Source organism: Bos taurus, chromosome 25 (assembly GCF_002263795.3).
Source record: "Bos taurus isolate L1 Dominette 01449 registration number 42190680 breed Hereford chromosome 25, ARS-UCD2.0, whole genome shotgun sequence".
Classification (NCBI taxonomy): domain Eukaryota; kingdom Metazoa; phylum Chordata; class Mammalia; order Artiodactyla; family Bovidae; genus Bos; species Bos taurus.
Window position 1 is genome coordinate 41,700,824 of NC_037352.1, and position 24,319 is coordinate 41,725,142.

At 62.4% G+C, this 24,319-nt stretch overlaps 3 protein-coding genes and 1 non-coding gene across 19 annotated transcripts in view; 2 read left to right on the forward strand and 2 right to left on the reverse strand.

The window, feature by feature from the left end:
* The window catches only part of C25H7orf50 (chromosome 25 C7orf50 homolog), a 67,429-nt gene that overhangs the window by 22,974 nt on the left and 20,136 nt on the right, over positions 1–24,319 (forward strand). Inside the window, exon 1 of one of the 12 annotated variants that reach the window (XM_059881329.1) lies at positions 3,503–4,813. The exons of the other annotated variants lie outside the window; for them this stretch is intronic. Coding sequence (XP_059737312.1) covers positions 4,781–4,813 — 33 coding nt within the window. The 5' untranslated portion in view covers positions 3,503–4,780. Of the gene's footprint in view, positions 1–3,502; positions 4,814–24,319 lie in introns of those variants that run through there. 12 annotated transcript variants of the gene reach the window in all.
* GPER1 (G protein-coupled estrogen receptor 1) lies at positions 1,755–5,536 on the reverse strand. Its single transcript, XM_024985174.2, has 4 exons — positions 5,312–5,536; positions 4,247–4,311; positions 3,826–3,878; positions 1,755–3,503 (listed from the first exon to the last, which is right to left on the reverse strand). Exon 4 carries the CDS (start codon positions 3,287–3,289, stop codon positions 2,225–2,227), a length of 1,065 nt encoding a protein of 354 aa, XP_024840942.1. The 5' UTR covers positions 3,290–3,503; positions 3,826–3,878; positions 4,247–4,311; positions 5,312–5,536; the 3' UTR covers positions 1,755–2,224.
* Positions 11,697–24,300, reverse strand: GPR146 (G protein-coupled receptor 146). 5 transcript variants are annotated; one of them, XM_005225044.5, is made up of 2 exons: positions 22,542–22,619; positions 11,697–15,692 (listed from the first exon to the last, which is right to left on the reverse strand). In XM_005225044.5, the coding sequence occupies exon 2, from the start codon at positions 15,684–15,686 to the stop codon at positions 14,691–14,693; it is 996 nt and encodes a 331-aa protein (XP_005225101.1). In that variant the 5' UTR covers positions 15,687–15,692; positions 22,542–22,619; the 3' UTR covers positions 11,697–14,690. The 5 variants fall into 5 exon arrangements, with proteins under 5 accessions (XP_005225101.1, XP_015315901.1, XP_059737194.1 ...); XM_015460415.3 differs by lacking the exon at positions 22,542–22,619 and adding an exon at positions 21,771–22,533; XM_059881211.1 differs by lacking the exon at positions 22,542–22,619 and adding an exon at positions 16,837–17,099.
* On the forward strand, positions 24,059–24,140 carry MIR2389 (microRNA mir-2389). The gene has a single exon (NR_031242.1). It is a non-coding gene; the product is annotated as a microRNA mir-2389 (primary transcript).

Genomic DNA, 24,319 nt, shown 5'->3' on the forward strand with positions numbered 1-24,319 from the left:
TCTGCTCACCCCCAGTAGGCACAGCACACCACACGCCCCATGCTCACACCCAGCATGACATCACACTACATGCCCTATCCTCACCCCCAGTATGCATACCACACACCCCGTGCTCACACCCAGCGTGTACACCACAGCACACACCCTGTGCTCACCCCCAGAATGCACATCACACCACACCCCCGTGCTCACCCCCAGTGTGCATAGCACACCACACGCCCCGTGCTCACCCCCAGCACGCACACACCACACACCCCGTGCTCATACCAAGCATGCACTCCACACCACACGCCCCGTGCTCACCCCCAGCATGCACATCACACCACACATCCCGTGCTCACCCCCAGCATGCACACCACACCACATGCCCTGTGCTCACCCCCAGTACGCATACCACACACCCTGTGCTCACACCCAGCGTGCATACTACAGCACACGGCCCGTGCTCACCCCCAGCATGCACACCACACCACACACCCGTGCTCACACCCAGCACGCACATCACACCACACCCCGTGCTCACACCCAGTATGCACAGCACACCACACTTCCCAAGCTCATTGCCACCACAGATGCTGGGCCAAAGTCCAGCCCCAGTTCCCACCCCCGTGGCTGCTCCGCGCCCGCCCTTCCTTCCCCGCCATGTCTGCTTCTGCTGCAGCAGCTCTGCCTTGGGAATCAGCGCTTCATTAATGTGCTCGATTCCTAATGGTTGAGGATCATCTCAGGGTTTCTCCCCCACACCCATGGGGTAAAGGGCCAGCCAGGGGGTGCTTTAGGTCCCCCGCTTTCTCTCCGATGGGGTGGGTGCACAGCCCAGCTTCTACTGACGTGAGTGCCGCCCTCCTGCCACAGGGGCGCGGGCCTGGGTAGGTTAGGGAGCCCCAGGCCTCTGGGAGGTCACACTGGGTGCTGAACCGGCCTTTGTGCCAGCTGCTCCCCGCTGCTGGGCTCCTTTCCGCCTGGGAGAGCAGTGGTGCCAGGAAACAGCAAAGCCATCGAACGCCTTGATTTTATCTTGTGCCTCTCCTGCCAGAATGGTTAGATCAGCCTCCGCTGTCAGACAAACGCTCTGAGAGGGCGGGTATGAGCACCAGGCTCTTGGGTGAAAAGGGGCTCGAGAGCACCAGTCCGGGAAGAGCCCTTTGGCTAAGTCGGAGTCTCTGCCTGTACCTGCCCGTCAGACTGTCCAGGCTGCCTGTGCACCTCCTGGGTTTGCTGGAGGGGCCGGGACAGGCCTGGTTCTCTAACACGCTGTCTCCCCGCCCCCGCCCACCCCCCCAGCTGGGACCAGAGCAGGTAAGCACCCCACGCTGGGGCTCCTCCTGCACCGGGGACTCGCCAGGGTTGGGGGCTCGATACGAGCGCTCAGCTCCTCAGATGGGCGTTCACAGGGGAAGCGAGCCTCAGTGAGGCGCCTGGTGAATGCAGGTACTTGCTTGGAACAAAGACACTTTTTGGAGGTTTGCACCCGTGAAGAACTGTTAGAATTAAAACGGGCTCATCTCCTGTCACCTCAACGTTGTCCAGCATTCCCGTGAAGGCCCCTCCCAGAAGCTTATCCTGGTGCCCGGAGTGTGCAGCGTACGAGGGGTGCCCTCCACATGCTGGGGGCATCCAGGGCTCAGACAGCGTCGTCTGGCAGGGGGCTGGCCCCCTGACACAGGGTGTTTCTCTTGTGAGGAAGGGGTGGCTCTGCGGCTGAGTCTGAGTGCCCCCTCCCCCGCAGGGAACCCGTTAGATGGAGAATTCAGAGGCGTTGGCGACAGTTTTATTGACAAAAGGCTGAGCTTTCAGGTTTTCTTTCTTGTACTTTAGCAAACAGGGTCTGTCTCCGTCACCACTGTCACCTACGTGTCTCAGAGGCAGGCTCTTCACATGCCTGCCGCGCCCCACCCTTCAGGAGGTGCGGAGATGCTGTGCACAGAGTGCCCCCAGGTGTGGAGGGAGGCGCGGGGCCGTGGTGCACACCCGCGGTGGAGCGCGCCCCACGCCTCCAGCTCACCTCAGCCCTGAGTTCCGTCCCAAGATGGCGGGTTTACGGCACGTCCGCCTGGAAACAGGGCTGCCTCATCCCAGCGCCCTTCTTTCTGCTCTCCTTAGGGGCTTCAGAACCGTCTGCCCTGGGCCCAGCGTGTGCCAGCGGCAGGGGGCGGCTCTGTGGGAGCGGCCGGCGGACAATGCCCCAGGGCCGCGTGGGGCACGCCGTCCACCCCTGCGGCCCCTACACGGTGCTGCTGAGCTTCACCTCGGCCTGCTCCGTGCTGTCCGGGACCACGGCCTTCAGGGCCGCGTGGCAGAGGCGGTTCAAGGCCGACAGGCCGGTTTTCTGCTCTAGGTAGAGCCGCAGCTTGTCGCGGAAGGTCTCCCCGAGGAAGCTGTAGATGAGTGGGTTGAGGCAGCTGTTGGAGAAGGCGGCCAGGTTGACCACGTGGCCGGCCAGCGGGTGGGCGTGGCGGGGGGAGCGCTGGCAGGGCGCGGCCCCTGGCGGCACGCGCCGGAGCAGGTGCACGCTGATGAAGACGTTCTCGGGCAGCCAGCACACGAAGAAGACCAGCACCACGGCCAGGATCATGCGCAGTGCCTTCTGCCTCCGCGGGCGCAGGCCGCGGTGCCGCTGCGTGCTCACCAGCACGCGCACGATGAGCGAGTAGCAGAGGCCGATGACAGCGAAGGGCAGCAGGAAGCCCAGCGTGACCTCCAGCCACTGCACCTCCCGCACGTCCGCGAAGCAGAAGCACGCGTCCTCGCTGTGCTGCAGGTGGACGGCCGTGAAGGGCACCAGCGTGGCGGACACGGAGGCCATCCAGATGAGGCCGCAGCTCAGCCGCGCGCGCGGCTTGGTGCGGAACGGGCCGCAGCGCACGGCCTTGGCCAGGGCCAGGTAGCGGTCGAAGCTCATCCAGGTGAGGAAGAAGACGCTGCTGTACATGTTGACCTGCAGGAAGAGAGACATGAATGTGCAGAGCGCGGCGATGTCATAGTACTGCTCGTCCAGGTTGAACACCTCGATGAGTGAGTCCGCCACCAGGATGAGGTCTGCGGCCGCCAGGTTGATGAAGTACAGGTCAGGGATGGTCATCTTCTCCCGGAAGCGGATGTTCACCACCAGGATGAGCAGGTTGCCCACGAAGCCGATGGGGAAGAGGAAGATGGTGTACAGGCAGGAGAGGAAGAGCCCGATGGCGTACTGCTGCCGCTCCGAGAGCGCCGCCGAGCCGTTGGCCAGCGCTCGCGGCAGCTGCAGCCCCGCGGCCGTGCTGTTGTAGGCGCCCGGCAGCAGCTCCATGTCCAGCCGGGGCCCCCAGAGGTGGCTGGCCTCTCAGGATGAGCTATGCGTCTCCCAGAAGCCCGTGCTGAGCAGGAAATGCATCTTGAGAAAGAGGTGGCGCTCCTGGAAGTGAGCCAGGCAACCGTGAGGCCAGAGTGGGTCCCCGGGCACCTGTGCAGCCAGAGGCTGTGGTCCGTGTCCGCGCCAAGCCCACGCCCTCACTCTGGGGCACCTGGGAAGCGAGAGCAGAGGGTCAGCGGGCACCAGGGCGCGCCGGCACGGGAGAGCACACGCGCTTGCGGGCTGGGTGTGTCCCCTTGGCCTGGAAGGTGGCTGGCCCTGAGCTGGAGCAGGGGAGTCACACGCAGAAAACACCCGGGTTCTCCTGAGGCTCCAGGGCCCTGGGCCTGAGGCCCGCCAGAGACGGCTCGGGAGGGAGCGGGGCGGGGTGTCGGGGTTGGGGGGGAGCCTTAGGAGGATGAGAGGGGAAAGGTGACTCTCTGGAAGAGAGTGGACCCAGCACACGCCAAAGGTGCAGCCAGGTTTGCTCTTACAGTTGCACAGGTGGAAGGAATCCAGTGGTTCTGGCCAATCCTGAGTTCGGGTGCTGAACACGAAGTTGTTTTCATAACATGAAATGAAAAAAAAAGGTCATTGTTTCAGGACCTAAAATTTAAAATTTGTCTTACTGTTTTGTCAGTTATTGTAAAACCAAAGGTATCTCCTTACTGCTCCTTGCAGCCTAGAAACACTGAGACCTGGAGGCTGGGAGAGAAACCCTCCCGGACCTCTGCTTCTGCCAGTCCTGCCCTGGTGGCCGCCAGCGCCCAGCTGGACACGGGCTCTGCTCATGTACTCCCTGAGCCTCTGGGCAGGGCCTGGGGTACCGGGGCATCCCGGGCTGGGGGGGGCGGCCAGGCAGCAGGGTGGGAGGGAGGAGCCCTAGCAACCCGGCCTGGAGAGTTTCCGCCTCACCTGCGAGATGGTTGGGAATCGTTTCCAAAGTGTTGCCAAAGCAACAGACACTTCCTGAGCGAGCGCTTGAAAACACCATTAAAAACAAGGAAAAGAAAGAGAAATCAGGACCCTGGAGTCAGTTATTTTAAAGAGACTCAGTAACCTCTGCTTCTGGGGTTGATAAACCGGATCTTACTGGTGGTTCTGTGTTCTCTATTCCTCTTTGGTCGGTAATCCCAATTTGAACCAGATAAACGCCATTGTTCTCGGATCCCATCTGTAGTGTTTAAAGCCCTTGTTTTTAAATTTCTTTGTCCAAGCTGCTTAGACTATTTGCTTTGTCCTTTTAATGTGGGAATTTGGGAAGTTTGGGGCTGATCTCCAGAAGTTGAAGGCGAGCAGAGCCCATGGGGCACGCCCGGCCTCCCCCCAGTGCCCTCTGCTCTCTTCTTTCCCGAGTGAGCGCTCTTCCACCCTTGGCTGTTGCTCCTGTTTCTGCGCTAGTCTTGAGAAAAGACCGGCGTGAGTCTTAACTGCTGACACACTTTCCTCATGAAAGCTGGCCATGAATTTACAGATAGAAAGGTGAGTGTTAAACAGTGGGGCCTTGTCTTGTTTCAGATTGCCACCGCTTGTCCAGATCTAGAAAAATTAGCCATGTTCTTATGAGATCTGTTGTGCTAAGTGGCTCAGTCATGTCTGACTCTTTGCGACCCCGTGGACTGTAGCCCGCCAGACTCCTCTGTTCATGGGATTTTCCAGGCAAGAACGATGGAGTGGGTTGCCATTTCCTTTTCCAGGGAGATCTATTAGCTATGTGTCTACATATTAAATTAACCTCAGGCTGGTGGGCAACCTCACTGAAGGAGAAAGGAAAGTGCTGGCCGTCAGAGGACAAAAACCGTTCACCATCCCCGCTGTCCTGTGATACAAAAGAACCTTCCCGCTGAACCTCCGTATTGAAGTCCCAGGGTGGGTGCCCGGATTGTCCACATCGGCCCGGCCGCTGTTCACCACCCCAGGCGAGCGCGCCCAACCCAGCCGCCTGGCCCCTGTCCACCCCGGCGCCTGGGACCCCCTTACCTGTGCCGCCTCTGGCCACCCGACGTGCGTTGCTCTGAGCAGGCCTGCCCCGTCCCTGGGAGTGGGGCTCAGCCGGCCTCCCGAGGGCTCCCTGCGGGGGAGCAGCAGTGACTCTGGACTTGGGGTGGGGTCAGGGCCTTGGCGGGGCTCCAGCGGGGGGCGGGGAGGGGCAGGAAGCCGCAGCGCCCGGCCCTCGGCCGCCCGCCGCCTCCGCCGCCTCCGGCCAGGCTTGCCCCTGGCGGCCACAGGCTTTATAGGCGGCCGCGGCCTCCCGCAAGTCCGCCTGTAACCCCTTTGGTGCCGGTCTTTTCCTTGCCCTGCGGCACTGAGCTGGGTCCCACCAGCCGTGTGCCTGGAAGTTTGCAGTTGACTGGCTTTTCTTCACCTGCTGATACAAACTTTCTTTTTAACTTTGAAGGGACTGTAAGTGGGTCTTGTTTATCTTTCAGAGAATAACTATTATTCTTTGTCGAAGTTTACATAGTGTTGCTTGTTTTAGCAAGAGACTGCCTTTAAGACTAACCACTAAATTTCCTAAGTTTAGAGAATAGTGTGTGAATTATGCATAGAGAATTTAACCTACGAATCTCTCAAGATATTTGTAGACAGAAATGCAAACCCAGCGAGCAGTGAGGAGGCAGGTGAGTTCCAGGCTGGGTAGCATTTCCTACTGGAGAGGAGCCAGCTCAGCTTCCCCGCTACCGCCCACCACCCCCCCCCCCGGCCCCGCCTCCTCCGAAGCCCCTGGAGGGCTGGTCCTGCAGCTGCTGCGTAAGACCCCTCTTCCTGACCCGTCCCAGTGCCGACCGAGCACGCGCTCCACCTGCTGGCGGCTGGGAGAGGCTGGCAGAGCCGCCCCAGCGTCTGGGTGCGCAGCTCTGGGCCAAGGATCTGCGGGCGGGCGTGAGTTCCGTGGTTTTCATCAAAACTGCATTCTAACCCATCTCATGTCTTCCTCTTGGTGTCTTTTTTTTTTTTTTTTTTAATTTTGGGATTTTTTTTGAAGCTGTATGACTGAAGTCTGAGTGGTCTTTGGATGACGGACAAATGAGGCAGACTGCTGCAGTGTGAGCCTGGGGGCGGCGCGCGTGCCTCCCCCAATCGGAGGGCTGCTGAGGAGCGGGAGGATGGATGCGGGCGGGCTCCCAGCCCCGCGCTGCGCGCTGCATCCTGTGAGTGAGCTCCAAGGCATTAGAGTGATGCTGACTTGACATCCTTCAGGTGTATGTTTTAGGACAGGTTCCCATTTCAGCAGCTTCCCAGGTGGCGCTAATGTTGAAGAACCCGCCTGCCAATACAGTGGATATGGGTTCGATTCCTGGGTCGGGAAGATCCCCTGGAGGAGGGCATGGTGACCCACTCCAGTGTTCTTGCCTGGAGAATCTCATGGACAGAGGAGCCTGGCGGGCTACAGTCCACGGGGTCACAAAGAATTGGACATGACTGAAGCAACTTAGCAGGCACGCACCTATTTTCAGCAGAATACTGTGTTGAATTTTTTATGGAAAAATCCTGATATTCAGGGTTCTTCCCAGCTGTGCTTCTGATAGGCTCGCCTGTTAAAGGATGGCCCAATAACATAAATGGGGTTGATTTGATCTTAGACCTATTTTTGGCCAGCTGCACACAGGATGGTTTCCACACTAGAAATGCTGGAGACGCCATCTTGAGAGAAATGAGTCATGAGAAAGTACAATTTCCTCTCGAGTTAAATAAATAAAGCACAAATTCAGGCCCTGAAATAGCCGAGCCGCGTCACTACCGCACAGCCGCTCCCTCCTGGCGGGAACACAGCCTTCAGCCCCACCTTTGCGACCTGAGCACGATACCCCGACACCCGGTGTGTCCCGAGCTCACCGGGGCCCCTGGGCCGGGGCTTCGGGCTCACCATCGGGACTGAGCTGGGGCTGCCAGGCCACAGGCCCCGTGTTCCTGTGGCTGCGAATGGGTAGGCGTCTCCCCTCCTGCCGCTGCTGAGTGTGAGGGCCCGGCCCCGCGTGAGAGGCCTCAGGCCGTCGAGCCCCGTCGGTATTCTGCGGGCAGGCCTCCTGTGAGGCGTGGGGAGCGTCTGTAACCGTGAACACCCAGCCTTGAACGGGCGCTTCCTCAGTGCTCGCGGCGCGGCCGACCCGCTGCCGGGGGCAGAGCTGCACAGCTGAGCGCGCACCTGGACGCGATGAGGGCGGTGCGCGCGCGCTGGGCGGGGGAGGGCCGGGCTGCCCTGAGTTAGGCAGGCTTCTGGGCCCTACCCGGTTCTCGAGGTGGCTGGGCGGGCCTGGGAAGTGATGAGTCCCGGGAAGATTCAAGCCAGGTAGCACTGGAGCGGGGTGGGTACAGGGACCCCCAGGCCTCCACCGCCAGCATCCTCTCCACCTCCTGCCCCGCCCCCCGCGCTGACGTTTGGACAGATGGACAAGTGCCTTTGAGTCCCGCCCTGCCGCGGGTGCGCCGGGGAGGGGTCCGCGGAAGGTTTCCAGGGTGGGGCTCGAGCACGTCCGTTTCCAGCCCGATCGAGCGTCCTGCTGGTCTCACCCGGCCTCTGCCTTTGGGGACCGGCGGCCGGAGCGCGAGTGGCTTGGGGCAGGGCGTCACCGCCTTTGGACCCAGAAATTCTGACCCTGCGGCCTCTCTGCGGGGTGGGGGCTCTGCTCGAGTCCTGGAGGGAGGACTTTAAATAACTGCACAGGCGTAGGCCGTCCCGCCGGAAAATCACCTTGTTTCCATGTAAATGTCCCGGCTTCTCAGGCTTTAAGTGGGGAGAGAACACTGCTGTGTGTTTAGAGGAAACTGAAGGCAATAAAGTTGGAAATTGTTTCCACCGAAGGCCAAAAGGCAGGTGGGGCAGAGGCGCGCGGTGACCACAGGCCGCGCGTCAGGCCGCGTTCTCCTCTGCGCCCGTGGGTTTGCCGTGGCTCTCCTCCTCGCTGTCTGTAGCTCTGGCGTGTGCCTGTCACACGTGCCCGCACACGCGTGGGTGACGCCGACGCCCTGTGTGCACTTTGCGTGGTGTGTGTGTGCGTCGACGTGCTGGCTTTATTCTGGCCCACAGCGAGCCGCGCCCGCGTCCTGACGCCGCTCTGCACCCCGCGCGTGGGAGCCGGTGGTCTGCACCCGTTGGCTCCCTTGGGCCAAGGCCACGAGCGATCGCCCCGGTGCTGAGGAACGCCAGAATTAAGACGGACCACCAGACTGTGAGGAAGTGAGCTGGCCCGTCTCTAAGGCAAATCGGAGAAAAGGCCTCGTGAACCTCAAGGTCAGGTCGTCGCACAGCAGTCGGTGTTTCTGGCCCCGGGGCCTGCCATGGTCTCTGCTGGTGGTGTGGGCAGGGCCCCGCGACTGCGGCCGTCGGCTGTCACGCGGCCGAACCTGGCCGCACAGCGCCTCCCGGCTCCGGCCTCGGACCTGATGGGACAGCCGAGGCCTGCTGCTTTCCGCGTCCCGGCTTCGAGTTTGGAAGGGCAACAGGAGACGCTAAGATGCTTTCAGGAAACCGCCCACAGTTCCCTGCACCCCTTCCCACCTGTTCACTCCCCGCCCCCCAACTCCCACCCGCTCACACCCTGGGCTCCACTGCCCCGCCCCGCCCCCCAGGAGAACCCGGGCAGACAGGGGCGTGACTCTCTGGAGTTGGGCGCCCCAGCAGGCAGACGCCTTGGCCACACTTTCTCCATAGATTTACTCAGCTGAGGGGGCTTCCCTGTGGCTCAGCTGGTAAAAGAATCCGCCTGCAATGCAGGAGACCCCGGTTTGATTCCTGGGTTGGGAAGATCCTCTGGAAAAGAGATAAGCAACCCACTCCAGTATTGGGTTTCCATTATGGCTTGACTACTAAAGAATCCACCTGCAATGCGGGAGACCTGGGTTCCATCCCTGGGTTGGGAAAATCCCTGGAGAAGAGAAAAGCTACTCACTCCAGTATCCTGGCCTGGAGAATCCAATGGACTGTATAGTCCCTGGGGTCACAAAGAGTCAGGCACGACGGAGTGACTTTCACTGAGTTGGCTGCACGCTGGTGCAGGCCTGACCCCCCCATGCTGAGCTATGAGTCCCCGACGGCGCCGGGTCACTGGTGTTTCAATGTGAAACACACCTCACCGGTGTGCCCGCGGTGAGGTCCGTGGTCGGAGGGCATCCGCCCTGTAAGTGCGACCCTCCTGGGATGCGCGGCATCCTGGCCGCTGGGGGACGTGCCCCGCGGGACTCCCAGTGTGGACGCTCGGCTGGCTGGGTGCTGTTGGGTCCTCTCTGGGTTTGTTTTCTAGAGGCAGAGCTGCTATCAGAACCTGCAGGTGGGTTTTTCACTTGAACATGAGTTTCCTCTTCTTGGCTGAGTTTTTAAGGGCGGGCTGGCCGGTTCTCAGGGAAGCGTTGTCAGTGTGTGAAGCCTCCAGTGCCCTCCCACGTGCTGTCCACCGGTCCACCTGCCCGAACCCTCGCTCGGAGGCTCTCACGTGAGGCTCAGAATTTCCTGAGGAGACGGCCCGCCTGGCTTATTCTGGTGCCAGTTTCAAGCCAAGGACTGGGCCTTCTGGGGCCCCTCCCTCAGCCTTGCAAAAGGGCTGCCAAGGTCCAGCCTCAGGGTCCCCTGAGGGCTTCGGCAGCCCGGGCCCTGCGTGGCTCTCCACTGCGGCTCCTGAAATAGCCCTGAGAGGGTCTAGGAAGCCGGCCCTGCTCACCAGGACTGCTTCCTGGGGCTAGAAGGCTGGTGGTCTGTGTGGGGCGTGGGTGGGCGGCGTCCCGGCTTGCTGAGTCTTCTCCAGCTTCTTGGGGCCTGCCCTGCTTCCTTCCAGACCCGCGTCTGCGCGGGGGAGGCTCGTGTCCGGCCGGGGGCGCCCCCGAGTGCTGCGGACATTTTCGTGGGCGCTAGCTACCCACCACCCCTCCCGTGGGCTCTTGTCTCTGGGTTTTGTCTGACAGTCTTGAGCACGAACCTTTGCTGTCCGCTTGTCCCGGTGGTTCTGCGTCCCCTCTGCTTGCCTATAGGGGGCGCCCCCTCTCCTGCGAGTGCTTTGTCACCGCGCTGCCCTTTGGCCTCCGCCAGCTCAGATTCTACTGCCGTGGCCGGCTGTGTGTTCTGACGGGCCTCAGCAATCGGGGGTGTAACCTTGAGCCCAGCGCTTGTCCCACCAGCCTGCTGGCGTGGGGGAGCACCCGGCGGCCTAGCCCTTTGCTCTTGGCTGGCCCCTTGCCCCTTTTGTGCCCGCCGGCAGAACTGGCTTCTTAGGGCCTTGCTGCCTGCAGGTGTGTCCATTGCGGGCCCCTGTGGGGGCTGAGGGCCCGGGTGAGGCACGTGTCCCCGTCCAACTGCACGGCGGCGGCAGAGCGGAGGGCGGCGGTCGGAGGGTCGGGACGCGGCCCTGCACCCCCCGGGCGGGCCGGGCCCTGGGGCTGCGGAGGCGGCAGGGCGGGCCGTGCGGTGCACACGGCGCGGCCCCTGCAGGCCCCTCCTGGGTGGGATAACGCCCGCGGTTGCCTTCCTGGCCTTCCTGACGGGCTCTGCTCCTCTGCCCAGCGAGCGGTGCGCTGCGTTACTGAGGCGACTGGGGGTCAGAGACCGCGCGGAGCCGGCTGCCTCCTGAGAGCCGCACCGTCTGTGGGTTCAGTGCCCCTGGGCTGTGCATGTGCATGCCGGGCGCGCCTCCACGGCCCGCCCTGGGGGCCTGTCTTATAAAGGCAGGATTTGCTGTGGTCTCCGAGGCCCTGAGGATCCTGGGCCAGGGCGTCCGCGCAACTCGGCTTCTGAAGGAAACCCCTGGACGGGACGTGTGAGCGGCGAGGCCTCCTCGGGAGTCGGCGCCGCGCGCTGGCAGCCGCCGCCTTGCGCGCAGGTGGAGGGCCGCGGCGGCCACCGGAGGGCGCCGCGCGAACACGCCCGCTCCGCGCCCGCGGTCACTGAGCCGCCCGTTAGCCCGCTTGGAATCGGAATCCCATCGGCTGGCTTCCTGCCTCGTGGCTCTCGGGGCGGCGGGTGCCGGCGGTTTGGCAGTGGCCCCCCCCCTCCCCCATGGAACAGCTGGGAAACCTACACGTGGAAAGGAAGTGCCCAGTTTTGTGTCCCGCACGAGCAGTGTTGACGGAAGGCACAGCTGTGTGAGCAGACCCCCGCCTCCCGGAGCCCTGGCCCCCGCGAGTGTGTGGGACCCACCCACCACCAGCCCCGTGGACACACCATGGGCCCTTGGACAGCTCGGGGTTTATCCGCGTCGGACTTAAGACCCGCCTGGTGCAGGGTCAGCCCTGACCAGTACAGAGGAGCCACGGTGTAACCAAAAAGGCTGGAGTTTGTTTAACTCATGAGGGGAAAGACTTGTTTTGTTATACCTCTATGTGCTGTTTAGCTGACATGTCACACACCCCAAGAAACACACACATTAGAATCCAGAAATTGGCCAATAAGTATCAAGTAATTTAATCTTCAAACGTGTGGGTTTTCTTCCCCAGTTTCTAAGACACACCTGCAGTAAATTCAAGCCATCTGGGCAGATGTAACGGGTTAGAAATGAGAAGGCCCCCACATTTCCCAACTGATTTTAATTTCAAGAACTTGTAATTTAGCACCTTAATGACTTATTCCTGGTTTGTCCTTTGTCAGGTCCTTTTTATAAAGAAACAAATGTTTGAGTTTTTTAATTAAAAAATTATTTAAGTCTTGGCTGCGCTGGGCCTTCGCTGCTGCACACAGGTTTGTGCCTAGTGTTGGTGAGCAGGGCCACTCCCTGGTTGCGGTGCACGGGCCCCTCACATGGGGCCTTCCCTTGTCGCCGAGCACGGGCTGCAGGCGCACAGGCCTCAGCAGGCGCAGCACGAGGCTCGGGAACCCCGGCTCGCCGGTCGCAGAGCGGGCGCTCAGTAGTTGTGGCTGCGGACTCGGGCTCCGCAGCACGTGCCATCGTCCCGACCAGGGACCGAACCCATGTCTCCTGCGTTGCCAGGAGGATTCCTACCCACTGTGCTACCAGCGAAGTCCTGACTTCTTGATAGCATTTGCCACAGTTAGTAAAAGACCCAGTTTCTTACATTAAGTTTTATAACCTTCATGAAATAAACCCAAGGTTAAATTCACCTTTGGGGATCCTGAGTAATGAAGCATGGCAAGGTAGGTGTTTGTCTGTTGACAAAAATAATATCATTAAAACCACATTCAGGGACTTCCTGGTGGTCCAGTGGTTAAGACTCTGTGTTTCCAATGCAGGGGCTGTGGGTTTAATCCCTGGTGGGGAACTAAGATCCCACATGCCACACAGTCAAAATATATACATACTAACAGCAGTCAAAATATATACATACTAACAGAGTTGTGTTTTTTTGGTTTTGGTTTTTGTTTTTTAAAAGGACAGAGTGCAGGGTCTACCTTGACATTTTCCAAATAGCTCCTCATTCTCTTCTAAATGCCTCAAGTCTATGTACGGCCATACAACCCGGAACCTGCCTGATCTCATTGAAATGGTTCAAAATTCATTCAATTTTTTTAGCGACTGTGGCAGGAGTACTAGGAATCAAACATACTCGGGCAGCAGGAAGTGACCGAAGTTCAGCACGAGATCGTCAAGCCAGCGTCCATGGAAATAGACTGTTGTGGTGCCAGTGGCTGAGGCGAAGGTGGGCTTGCTCCTTGATCAGGGGCAGAGGGGGGTTCAGGACGCAGCAGCAGCAGTGGCGGGGTCTGCACCTGACCCCCGGCTCATCCTCTGTCATCAGTAGAGGTGGACGCGGGACAGAAACCTGTGGCTGCTACCGTATGACACCCTTCCCCCAGAGGTCCCCAGAGACCAGCCAGCTTTCAAGCAAAGCCACTGAGAAAGCGAAATAAAAAGTGATTTTAGGCCCCCTGCGCTGTGGGGAGCCAGCTGGGCTGGGGGTGGGGCAGTGGACAGAGAGCTGCGCCCTGGGCTCCCCTCCTCCAAGGAGCCCCTGGTGTGGGGGAGAGCCGCTTCTCTCTACTGGCTCCGGGACCCTGAGGAGGGCACCCATCACCCCTCAGCACGGCTGCTGCTGTCTTGGGATCCCTATGGGGGGACATGCTGGGGGAGCGGGGGGCATCCGCCTGAGGCCCTGGGAATTTGAGGAGAGCTCCCACCAGGCCCTGGGGCCCTGGAGCAGCTGGTGGGCATCTGTGCTTGTCACTGCCAGGAGCGCCCAGAGACCACCGATTCCTGCTGCTCCGTCCCCCAAGGCTTACTGCAGCCCCAGAGTCCAGCGTGTCTGTAGTTCTGTACGGGCCATCAGCCTGGAGGGAAGTCAGTCTGCAGGTAGAAAAGCACGCACCTGACTCTTGGCTCGACTTCCCAAGAGACTGGGGCCACGTGGGGCTGTTCCCCCAACAGACATCGCCGAGAAGAGCAGCTTGGCCCTGGGGCAGCTGGCGGTCAGTGAGCACACCTCGAATGTTTACGGCAGCAGCCGGGCGGGGGCGGCGCCCAGCATCGTGTATGTCTTTTGTCTGAAAGACGTCCTACAGGGACTGCAGCCTTCAGAAACAGACCTTTGCTTTTAGGGCGTTTAGGGTTCAGAACAGGGTTGGGGTGAGGGGCTGTGATTTCTTTGTGAAGACATGGGGAGTGGAAAGGGAGGCGCCCCGGCGTCCCTAACAGCTGACACTGACAGAAGGCGGGGTGTGGGAGAGGGCGAAGGGTGGCGGGTGGGCTCTGCAGCCCCGTGAGCCTGCCTGCCCAGATCCGTGTTTCCTGTGGGCAGGCCCGTCGGCTTTGGGGTTAGAAATCCTAAGAGCATTTTCCTCCCTTCGCCTTATTGACACTCAACTTTTGTGCACACTTTCGGGAGTCATTCAGGACAGACCCTCACTGGACCAGCGCCAGCAGGGGCACACCTGGCGGCCGCAGACGCCCCATCCGGCCCCTCCCGCCACGCCTGCGTGTCCCCGGAAGCCTGCAGCCCTGTTTTGCCCTGTGGCCGCGAGGCTCGCCACCTGAGTGGGTTTGCGTTTCCTTCATTTTAATACCTTCTGACTTTCCTATCAAACGTCTCCTCATAAACAGAAGGGGGGAGGGCTAGTATTTTAACAGTACAAAGTTATAAATACTGGTGTTAGGTTTTCATTACTTTGTTTGAGGCCGAGGGGAAGCAGGCTGTTGCGGGCGCGGACCTGAAAGGTGGGTGCGGGAGGCAAGCACACCCGAGGGCGGCCGGGCACCAAGGACACGGCTCATCCTCACACCGGGCCCCTGGGGAACTCCAAGGGGCTGCGTCCGTTTCTGCCTCGTCTCCAGGGGCAAGGGAGCAGGGGCTGGAGTCAGCATCGTCGCCTGGATGCCTGACCTGGGAGGAGGGAGCAAGCCTCGGGCACCGGACTGGTCACTGCGCGTTGTGCTTTCCGGCCAGTGCGGCTCGCCCCACCCCGGCGGTGCCCGTGGAGCAGCGTCTATGTCGTCACCGGCTGCGCCCCTGCTTGGTCTGGGGAGCAGTTCTGGTGCCCGCGGCGCAGCTTCTTCATCAGCCGCCGCAGCTTGCCGGGGAAGTTTCTGTCGATGTGGCGGTACAGAAGCGGCACCACAGCGCTGCTGGCGAAGGCCAGGAACCTGGACAGGTCCTTGGCGAGGAGCAGCGTCCCCACGTGGTGCCCGTCCAGTGGCTTCCCCCGCGCCGCCAGGACCGTGCGCCCCAGGAGCATCAGGTAATGGGGCGTCCAGAGCCCGAACTGCGCGCACGTGGTGGCCACCAGCAGCCTGTGCGCCGAGGGGTCCGGGCGGCCCGCGTCCCGGTCGAGCGGCGTGTCCTCCTTGCGGACCCGCACCAGGAGCGCGAGCGCATAGAGTGCGGCCAGGCCAGGCACCAGGTAGCCGACGAGCAGCATGATGGCGTCGGCCGCCGCCGCGTCCCGCATCCGCGAGCACTCCACCAGCCGCGCGGCCACGTGGCTGCAGATGTGGAAGAGCAGAGAGGAGAAGCCGGCGAGCAGGGCGCCGCCCCAGACGAAGCCGCACACGTGCCGGGTGTTGTAGACGCTGGACATGTAGGTGCGTGGCAGCGCGCGCTCGATGTAGCAGTCCAGGCCCAGCAGGGCCGTGGAGTACAGCGTCACTAGCGCCGCCACGTTGAACAGCACCAGCAGCGAGACGTGCACCTCGCTGCCCAGGTCCCAGGCGGCTCCGCCAGCTGCGCCAGGGCCCAGCAGGTGCGCGGGCGCCAGGGCGCAGAGTAGCAGCCCGGCCGCCGCCATGTTGGCAAAGTAGACGTCGGGCATGGTCATGCTGCCTGGGTCGTGCAGGTTGGCCAGCAGCAGAAGCGCGTTGTAGCCCAGGCCGAGGGGGACGCCGCCCAGCAGGTAGAGCAGCGACAGCGCGGACAGCGCTCTCTGGACGTGCAGGCAGGGCAGCGGGTCCTCGCCGTCCGTGCCGTTGAGCGGGCAGCTCCACATGGCGGGCTGTGGGAAGAGCAGTGCGTGAGTCCTTGGCGACCACAGCCCGTCCCCCGGCCCCGAGGCCGGCGGAAACGGGGCTGTGCATGTTTTCTGCGGCCGAAGGTATCATCGCTGGAAGCTGTGAGGGCTTTAAAAGCCTCGCGGGCCTCCTTGACCGTTTGCTGGGAAACCCACAGCCCTGGAACCATAAGGCGCCTGCTGCCACCTTGTGGCGCCTGGGCCACGTGAGAAAGGCCTGTAGAGGAGAGCTGGGGGCCTGGGGGTGGACCCAAGGCCTGGCCCCGCGGCCCCCCTCGCGGGAACCTCAGCCTTCCTGAGGCTGCGGCAGCCCTGCTGGGCGCATCCTTCCTTACCTGCACTGACTGCGGAATCCTATGACACCGCCCTCCACCCCACCGCCGTCTGTGCCCAGCAACCCGCCTCCCTCGCGCCGCCTGGGCAGCGCTGGTGTGCCGTGCCAGGGCACTGGGACACCTGTCCTGAAGACCAGCTGCCGCTGGAGCCCTGGGGAGGGGCCGGAGGTGGTGTGCACGTGCGCCTGGCGTTCTTCCGGTCCTCTGCCTCCCGGCCTGGCAGGGTCGGGGCAGGCGGGCGCTAAGGTCTGGGTGGGCCTTGGCGGGTGGAGGCGTCTTGGTGGTGAGGGAAGGACAGACTTTCTTGAGAAACGCGAGTCCCGCGGGGGGGAACTCTCCACGCCATGTGTCCTGAGCTCACTGGGCCTCCTGCTCTCAGAGCGAGGCCAGCAACCCTCTGGGGCAGACCTTGGCCTCCCAGGTCCAGGGGCGAGGGAGGCCCCGCCTGCCCTTAAGTGGCCAGGCCCCAATCCCGCGGGAGCGAGCCTAGCGTGGGGGGCACAGGGGGAATGACATGTGACCTCCCCAGGTGATTGTTTGCCAGCCATCGCGACAGAGCAGGCGCCCGCCTACAGGGTGTGTGCCTGCGACTCCCCCCACCTCCCCCCGCCAGACACGAAGGGGTCAGGCAGGAGCCTCGAGGGGCGGGGGCGTCTGTATCTTAACGAGCCACTGAGGCAGCAGCCGAAGGCCGGGGGCAGGACTGCTGAGCACCGGCTGCCTGCCGGCTTCATCACCTCCAGGGAGGGCATCTACTCTCAGCCGCCTCAGGGACTCGGGTCCCTCTCCCAGACCTGGGGTCCAGGGTGTGGGAAGGAGCCCCAGGCAGGGCCGGGCCTGAGGGGTCCTCGGAGCCCTTGTCCATCCTCTTCTAGCCGATTCGCTGCCCATTTCCCTCTCGAAGGCCAGCGGGCTCCTGCGCGCTGAGCAGAGGCCTGGGCAGTGCTGGGCCGGGACGCTGGTCCACAGAGCATCCTGTCGGTGCCTGACCAGCCCGAGACCCAGCCCCCGCGCGGCCGCCTCGCCCGGCTCCCGGCCCCGGGCCTCAGTCCCTCCGCTTCTGCCGGCTGTCCCCACTCTCTCCGGTACTGTTTGCCGGCGCGGTGTGCTCCTCCGCGAGGCGTGGGTGCGCACGCGCCGCCGCCTGGTTCTCGCGGTGCCCGTCCTCTGCAGGCAGCAGCTGCGCCTCCTGTTTACAGCCAGTTCGGAGCCTTGAGGGTTGTGTCGGGAAGGGCCGGCACACGGGAAGGGCACCCTGCCCACAGGCTCCCCGGAGGCCCGACAGGGGGGTCTCCTGGTGCGTCTGCCCCTCCTGGGGGTCTCCATACACTGGAGGGCAGGTTCGGCCAGGGTAGGCTGAGGACGGAAGGGTGGCCCTCTGCGATGTCGGGTGGGCAGTGGAAAGGGCCCCACGGGCTCCTGGGCCGAGGGAAGCGGGGGACGTGCTGGCAGGGGCCCTGCCCCGCTGGAGACCTGCGCAGTCCTTGGGAGGCAGTCACGCGGAGCAAATCAGCTCAGAACTTTTTTCAAGAGCTCAGGTGCTTAAATGGCCAGCTTGGTTGACCTGAGAGGGGCTGTTGTGTCTCAGCGGTCAGCGCTGAGTTTAGATTAAAAACCCACGCGAGCTGCTGTGTCCTGGCAGCTCATACACACAGAATTTGGAAACCCTGCCCAAAAACTAGACAGCTCTGTGCGCGTCCTGTCGGCCTCCGCGGCGAGGACACGGCTGAGTTCAGATGCAGCTCACGCACTAAAGGTGGCGGTTTCCTTGCTTTCAGCCTGTCTTAGCTTTTTGTCCCCGTGTTCTTCCCAGAGGCCCCTCGCCTCTAGGTGTCACGCCTGGGGGTGCGGGTGAGAAGGGCAGGAGGCAGACTGCCGACGTGGAGGGGACGAGGCACTGAGATGCTTGCTGGGGTGGGTGGCGCCCATGGGCTCTTGGGAACCCGGAGCAGCAGCTGCGCCCAGCACCCCCAGACTTGCCGTCAGCAGCGGTCACTTTGGGACTGTCTGCCCATCCCGGCTGCGGGGCAGCTGATCAAAGCGCGAGGCCTCTAGCTGGTGTCCCTCCATGTCCGGGTCCCTGTGCTGCCCCTGTGGATCCCCACCCCCACTTCCCGCCGCCTCCGAGTCACCCCACTTCCCTTTGTGCTCTGGCTCTGCGAGTGCAGGAGTCTGGGAACAGGCTCCCCTCCCACTAGGCCCCGTGAGGAGGGGGCCTGAGAACAATGGTGGCCCCACCCTCCACACTGGCTTAGGCTGGGCTGGGCTGTCTTTCCAGTTACCAGCTCTGTTCACTTCCTTCCTGAGAAAGGGGAAGTTGGATGGTGGCCAGAGACCAGGATTCCAGGCAGGGCCCTCTGTGGTCCTGGCCCTCCCAGGGGCGGGAGGCAAGGCCAGGTGGGCCCTCAGTGGCCGGGCCCTGCCCCCTGGCACCACGGGCCCTCACTGTCCCTGCGTAGCAGGGCCAATGACACCGCCTGTGGCTGCCCGTCACCCGCTGCAGCTCTGACCGGTGTCGTCAGTAGGGCCCCAGGGGCAGGAGGGGCCAGGAGCCCAGCGGCCTTGTCCATTCTGGTCCTGTCACCCTGCCCTGGGGCCGTCCTGATGACACCAGTCGGAGCTGCGCACTGCCGCGCGCGGGCCTCCTGGCTCCCAGCCTGCCCTCTAATGCACCCCGCCTGCCTCTCCCACCAGCAGACCTGCCTGCAGGCGCCCCGGCCGGCGTGGCCGCCTTCCTGCCATGCTTGGTGGAGCCTCCTGGACCTCTGGGCCCTCCTCCACGCCTCCCTACAGCAGCGCCCACCAGGTGCTGTCCAGGGCCCCATCATCCGACAGGGCCTTGACCTCCCGCCCACCCTCAGCCCTGCCTCTGCCCGGCCAGGTCCGCGCCTCCCCCCAGGCCTTCTGTCCCCCTCTGCCGGGCCCAGGGAACATACAGGTGTGCGCGTCTGGCTGAAGACATATCCCCTCACTCTCGGACCCTCACCCGTGGGCACCCCTCTTCTGTGGCGGGCGTGCCCAGCCAGGCCTGCAACCAGCCTTTGTCCACGGAGCAGGGGCGCGCCTGGCACGTGCAGGCCTGTGGCCGTGGTCTCGCAGCAATGCCAGCAGCAGGACTGCCCAGCCCTGACGTCGTGTGGCCTGGGGTGGGAGGGCTGGTGGGCTCCAGCATCCTGGCTTGCTCCTTGGCCGTCGAGGTAGTCCGGCGGTCACCACATCCGGTCTCTCCCAAGGGGATTAACTCGACCTGGAGATAATTTGCACCCCCCACTCTTTGAGAGTTCTGTCTGTTCTCTCTGATCATGCTCCTGGGGCAGTGGCCCTGCCTGGCCCCGGGTGACTGCCACTCGGCCAACTTCCGGATGGTCTTGTTCCAGGGAGTGTAGATGTCTTCACAGCCTCGCGCCAGGGTGGTTCCTGCCTAGGGCCAGCAGTGGACTGAAGAGGGGAGCGCGGCCAGCCTGGCAGAGCAGAGGGTGCCCCGCCCGGGGAGGGCACCGGACTCCCAGGTGGACCCTGACGTGAGTGCAGGCTAGCGGCACTGCTGTGGCATCGGGGAGGGGCCCCTGCTCCGCTCTGGACTTAACCAGGAGCTCCCGAGACGCGACGTGTCCTCCGTGGTGCCTGCATGGGCGCCGGCCACGCTGACCCAAGCCGGCACGCTGGGCAGACAGGGCCGTGCAGCACACGGCCTGGAGAGGGGGCTGGCGGGCGGCTGGGCCACGGGGCAGATGAGCCAACGGGCCAGCCTCTGCTCGGTGCCCGGGACTCTGAGCTGGGTGCTAGGGCGGCAGTGAGGCAGCCCCCGCCCCCTCAACCCCCCGTGCTTTGGTGATGGGGACAGGGGACACGGTGGGGGCTGGTGGCAGGCCCCAGGGAGGGGGTGGCATGCAGGCTGGGTGCCCGTGGGGGATATTGGGCCACGGGGCGCGTGTCTAAGCCCCGCTGCACTGAGGGCCACCTGCTCTTACGCTCTTGTCCTCTGGGGAAGCAGCTCGATCGTGCCCCCTGGCCCGACTCAGACCTCCCCTTGGGAGGGGCGCACGCTGCCTGGTGAGGGCTCCCATCCGCGGGCCGCGGACTGAGGACCAGCCTCCCTGGGCGCCCTGCCCACAGCTGCCTGGCTTGGGTCCCCGGTCAGGCTGTCGGGAGGACGGAGTGAGGGGGTGAGCGTCCCTCCCTGGTGCTGGGCATGGAACGGCGGGTCCTCGCCTCCCACACATTTGCGCTGCTGTGCTGCCTCCCTCAGACTCTGCCAGCTGCCGTGTGGGGAGAGGAGACGGGGGAGGGAGGGCAGAGTGCAGATGCCCCAGGCCAAGGGCAGATTCTCACGGGGATAGGGGGCGGGGGGTCCTGCCACAGCTCAGCAGCCCCGGGCCCCCAGGGCTGCTGTAGGAACAGACAGCGAGTCTCTGGACCTGCGCTTGCTGAGCTGGGCTCCCAGCCCCTCGGGGTCCGGGCAGGTCCTCCCTGATGGCGCCCTGCTTACAGGCACCCTGTCTTTCATTCCTTGCCGGCAAGGACCGCACGCCTGGGTTAGCTGCTGGAAGTATTTTGAGGCCAGATGTCAGCATCTTTTCTCCTTGGGCCTTTTTAAAAAAAAAAAAAAAAAGCCTAGAACTGCATAAACTAACCCTTCAAAAGTGAATGTCCACAGGCAATGAAAAGCCTTGCCCAAACGCAGGGTTACAGCCCTGTGATCTCCACGGAAAGAGGGGGGCCAGGAGCTCAGCAGAGCAATGGCGGGCGGGGGCCATGATGGGCAGGGGCTCCCCAGTGGCCCTGTGTGCACACAGCCTGCCCAACTGAAGCACCAGCTAACTCCCCTCCAAGGTCACTGACCTCATCCCACTGCACCCCGTCTGTTCCCGCCTGCCCAGAGCACCCCAAAGAGGGAGCTCTGTGACCGGTGTCCCGCAGCCTGTGAGATGGCCTCAAAGGCCTTTCCCCAAGGCAAACATGAGGACCCACTGGGCAGAAGGGCTGGCAGAGCCCAGACCGGGAGCTGGGCACAGGGCCCCGAGGCCACGGCAGTGTGTCCTGGTGGGCACCGGCCCGGCCTGCCTGCCTGACGTCCTGGAGACCCACTGTATACTTTGCCTGGACTTCAACTGAGTGCTCTGGAGCCATCATAACGCTTTGAAAATGACTCCTGAGTGTTTATTGCCTTTTGCAATAATGGGCAGAGGCTCTAGCTACAATTAACATCCAGCTAGAGGAGCCAGACACTCCGGAAAAGCTGATATTTTCATCGGTTTTCAACGTAGAGCGCTTACGCATACTGATTGGTATCAGACGCTGTGCCTTCCTGGGCTGCGATAAGCAACGGTTCATTATACACTTGGGGTGTCTTGGTTTTCGTAGCCTGTTGCTTTTTAAGATTCTGAATTAGAGAGCAGTGAGCGTGAAGCAGGTGGCGTCTCCGGTTCTCCCGGGAAGAGAACGGGCTCACCCGCCGGTGGGGAAGGGCTGCGGGCAGGGGAGCAGCCGGCCGCGTCCTGGCCTGCCCCTGGCCCCAGGCTCTCCCTGGAAGGATTCGGGACCGTGTTCTCCTCTGCTTGTGGAGCACTAGTTCCTTGGCTTTTTTCTCTTATTGTCCCCTGACTAATATTTTGAGGTTACCGCTCCTTCCAGTACTCTCGATCAGGGGAAAACAGACTAAGAACAGACCCGTCTCCGCTGGCACCCAGTTGGGCCCCTGCCCAGCCTGAAACTGGTGTGCTCTTACCTGGGGGAGCACTGGGAGCAGAGCCGCAGATCTTATCGCTGCCTGTGGTTCTTTCCAAGGGAGGAACCAGCAGTTATTTTTGCTCCTTACACTTGGTCTAATAGTAACAGTTGCTTCCTTGGCTCTAATTAAAACTGGGAAACTCCTGTGTGCTCTCTGCCCTCCCACCACGTGTGTGGGAGGAAGGAGACCCCTGTGGGACTGCACAGGACACCTGGCCCTTTGCACCCTGTCCTGCTGCTTACTCGTAGGGGGTTCTGTCCACAGGTCCCTGGGGGGTGGAGTAGGGACCTGAACTCTGCCCCTTGACAGCACTGTATTTTTAGCATCTCAAATTAGAGTGAAAATTCACTTTTTACGCCTTACACTGAGGCCCCCTGTTCTGCAGCACCTGTGAGACCCCACGGACACCTGCTGCCGCCCAAGCGCCAGAGAGGCTGCAGCCTGGAGAGAGCTGAGGCGGCGGCAGCCCCACCCCCAGGACTCGGCCTGGTGGGCAGCAAGTTGTTTGCTGAGGTTCCCAGATGACATCCCAGGGCCTGGAGGGTGTGGCTGCCGCCTCCCCAAGGAGCGCCTTCCTCTCAGGCCCTGGAAAGTGGCTGGCCCCTCGTCCCACCTGGAGTCACGCATGCGTATTTGCTGGCAGGGACCTTGGAGGTTTGTCCCTCTTTCACTATATAATAGGTTTAAGCATTATAATAGGTTTAGGGCTAGTGATGCTAAAGCTGAAACTCCAGTCCTTTGGCCACCTCATGCGAAGAGTTGACTCACTGGAAAAGACTGATGCCGGGAGGGATTGGGGGCAGGAGGAGAAGGGGACGACAGAGGATGAGATGGCTGGATGGCACCACCGACTCGATGGACGTGAGTCTGAGTGAATCCGGGAGCTGGTGATGGACTGAGCGACTGAACTGACTGCGGGCTCTCCTGACGGCTCAGCGGTAAAGAACCTGCCTGTCAAGGCAGGAGATGCAGGTTTGATCCCTGGGTTGAGAAGGTCTCCTGGAGAAGGAAATGGATACCCACTCCAGGATTCTTGCCTGGGAAACCCCATGGACAGAGGGAGCCTGGCAGGTTGTAGCCAGGGGGTCGCGAAGAGTGGGATACAACTTGGTGACTAAACACTGATAAGCAGTTCTACGTCCTAGCCTAAAACCCCACCACTCATACCCAATGGACATACGTGCCTTTCTCCCGTCACCCACCTGCCAGGGGCTTCTGAGTTCCATGGGCCCCAAGTCAATGCAGGACTAATGCTGGGCTCGTCTCTCCTCTGGGTGTTTCTGTGCCCCCCACGGCGGCAGGACAGCAGTGGTCAAGGGCAGGGCCTGGCCCCAGCTTCCTGTCCATGACTCGGCACAGTATGCGTGCACCAGATGGGAGCTATGATGTTTAAAAGCCTGTTATCTCTAGAGGCTTTCTTCATTTAGCAAGATACCAGAGGTTCCAGTTTGGAGCGCCAGACCCGGCAGGCCAGGGAGCCTGTGGCTGTCCCCAGGGCATAGTTATTGCCAGGGCCTCTGTCTCCTCTCAGTGGCGACCGGTGCCCCAGTGAAGACCCAGCTGAAACGGCAGAGTGTCTGGTCCCCCTTATGTGTGAGCAGCCCAGAAGCGTGGTCAGTTATCGTGTCCACACTCTGGCTTCTGCAGAGGCCTGGCCAGCAGGCTGCTGGCCGCTTGGGGACTCGAGGCCAGCCTCACTAGGTGCCGCAGACACAGTGGGGAGGAGGGAGCCGCTGCTCTGCCAAGATTTGGAACTGGTTGTTGGCAGGTGGCCTGGGGCTGCCAAGCGAGTGTGCATCCAGCAATGAAGGGACAGCCTGTCAGGTCCCGACTCACCCTCTGTCCCCCCAAACCTTGGTTAGATGGCCGGGACCAGTGCCCCACTGAGAGAACCCAGCCACCGTGCTCCTGTGCTTAGCTTGGTGTTAGGTTTCTTGTCTCAGGTCAATGGGTGCTCTGAGGCTAGGGCACTGCCTTCTCAAGTTTTGAAGGAGCCTCCAGGCGCAGGGGTTTTTATCAAGTGTCCTAGGACACTTGATATCTCCATTTAAATGCTGTTCCAGAAATTCCCAAGATTTTGTAATCATAAAAAGGACGAAAGTTACAGCCACCGAGACCCAGAAGCAGGCGGTCAGCCCCCCGCAGGACATGTGAGGAGCCTGTGGTGCTGCCGAGCCGCCTACGCGGCTAGCGGCTCTCAGCGGCCCGGACAGGTGAATGACCGCAGGGCAGCGGCCCGGCCGGCCGGGCGCCGCGCGGCTGGAGGGCAGCCACGGGAGGGGACAGCGCCCGGGCGGGGCCGAGGGGACTCGGGAGTCGGAGCGGAGAACCAGCCCCCGGCCGCCGCGTCCCCGCGCCGCTCCCCGCGCGGGCCGAGCCCCAGAGTGTGCCCACCGCCCCCACCCCCGAGTTCGGCGCCCACTCACCGGCTCGCTGGGCCGCGGGCCGCGCAGTCGCCGCGGGAGCGGGCAGCTCCGGGCTCCGGGAGGCGGCGGGGCTCAAGGCGCGCACGCCGCGCGGGCCTGTGTACACACGTGACCGCGCCG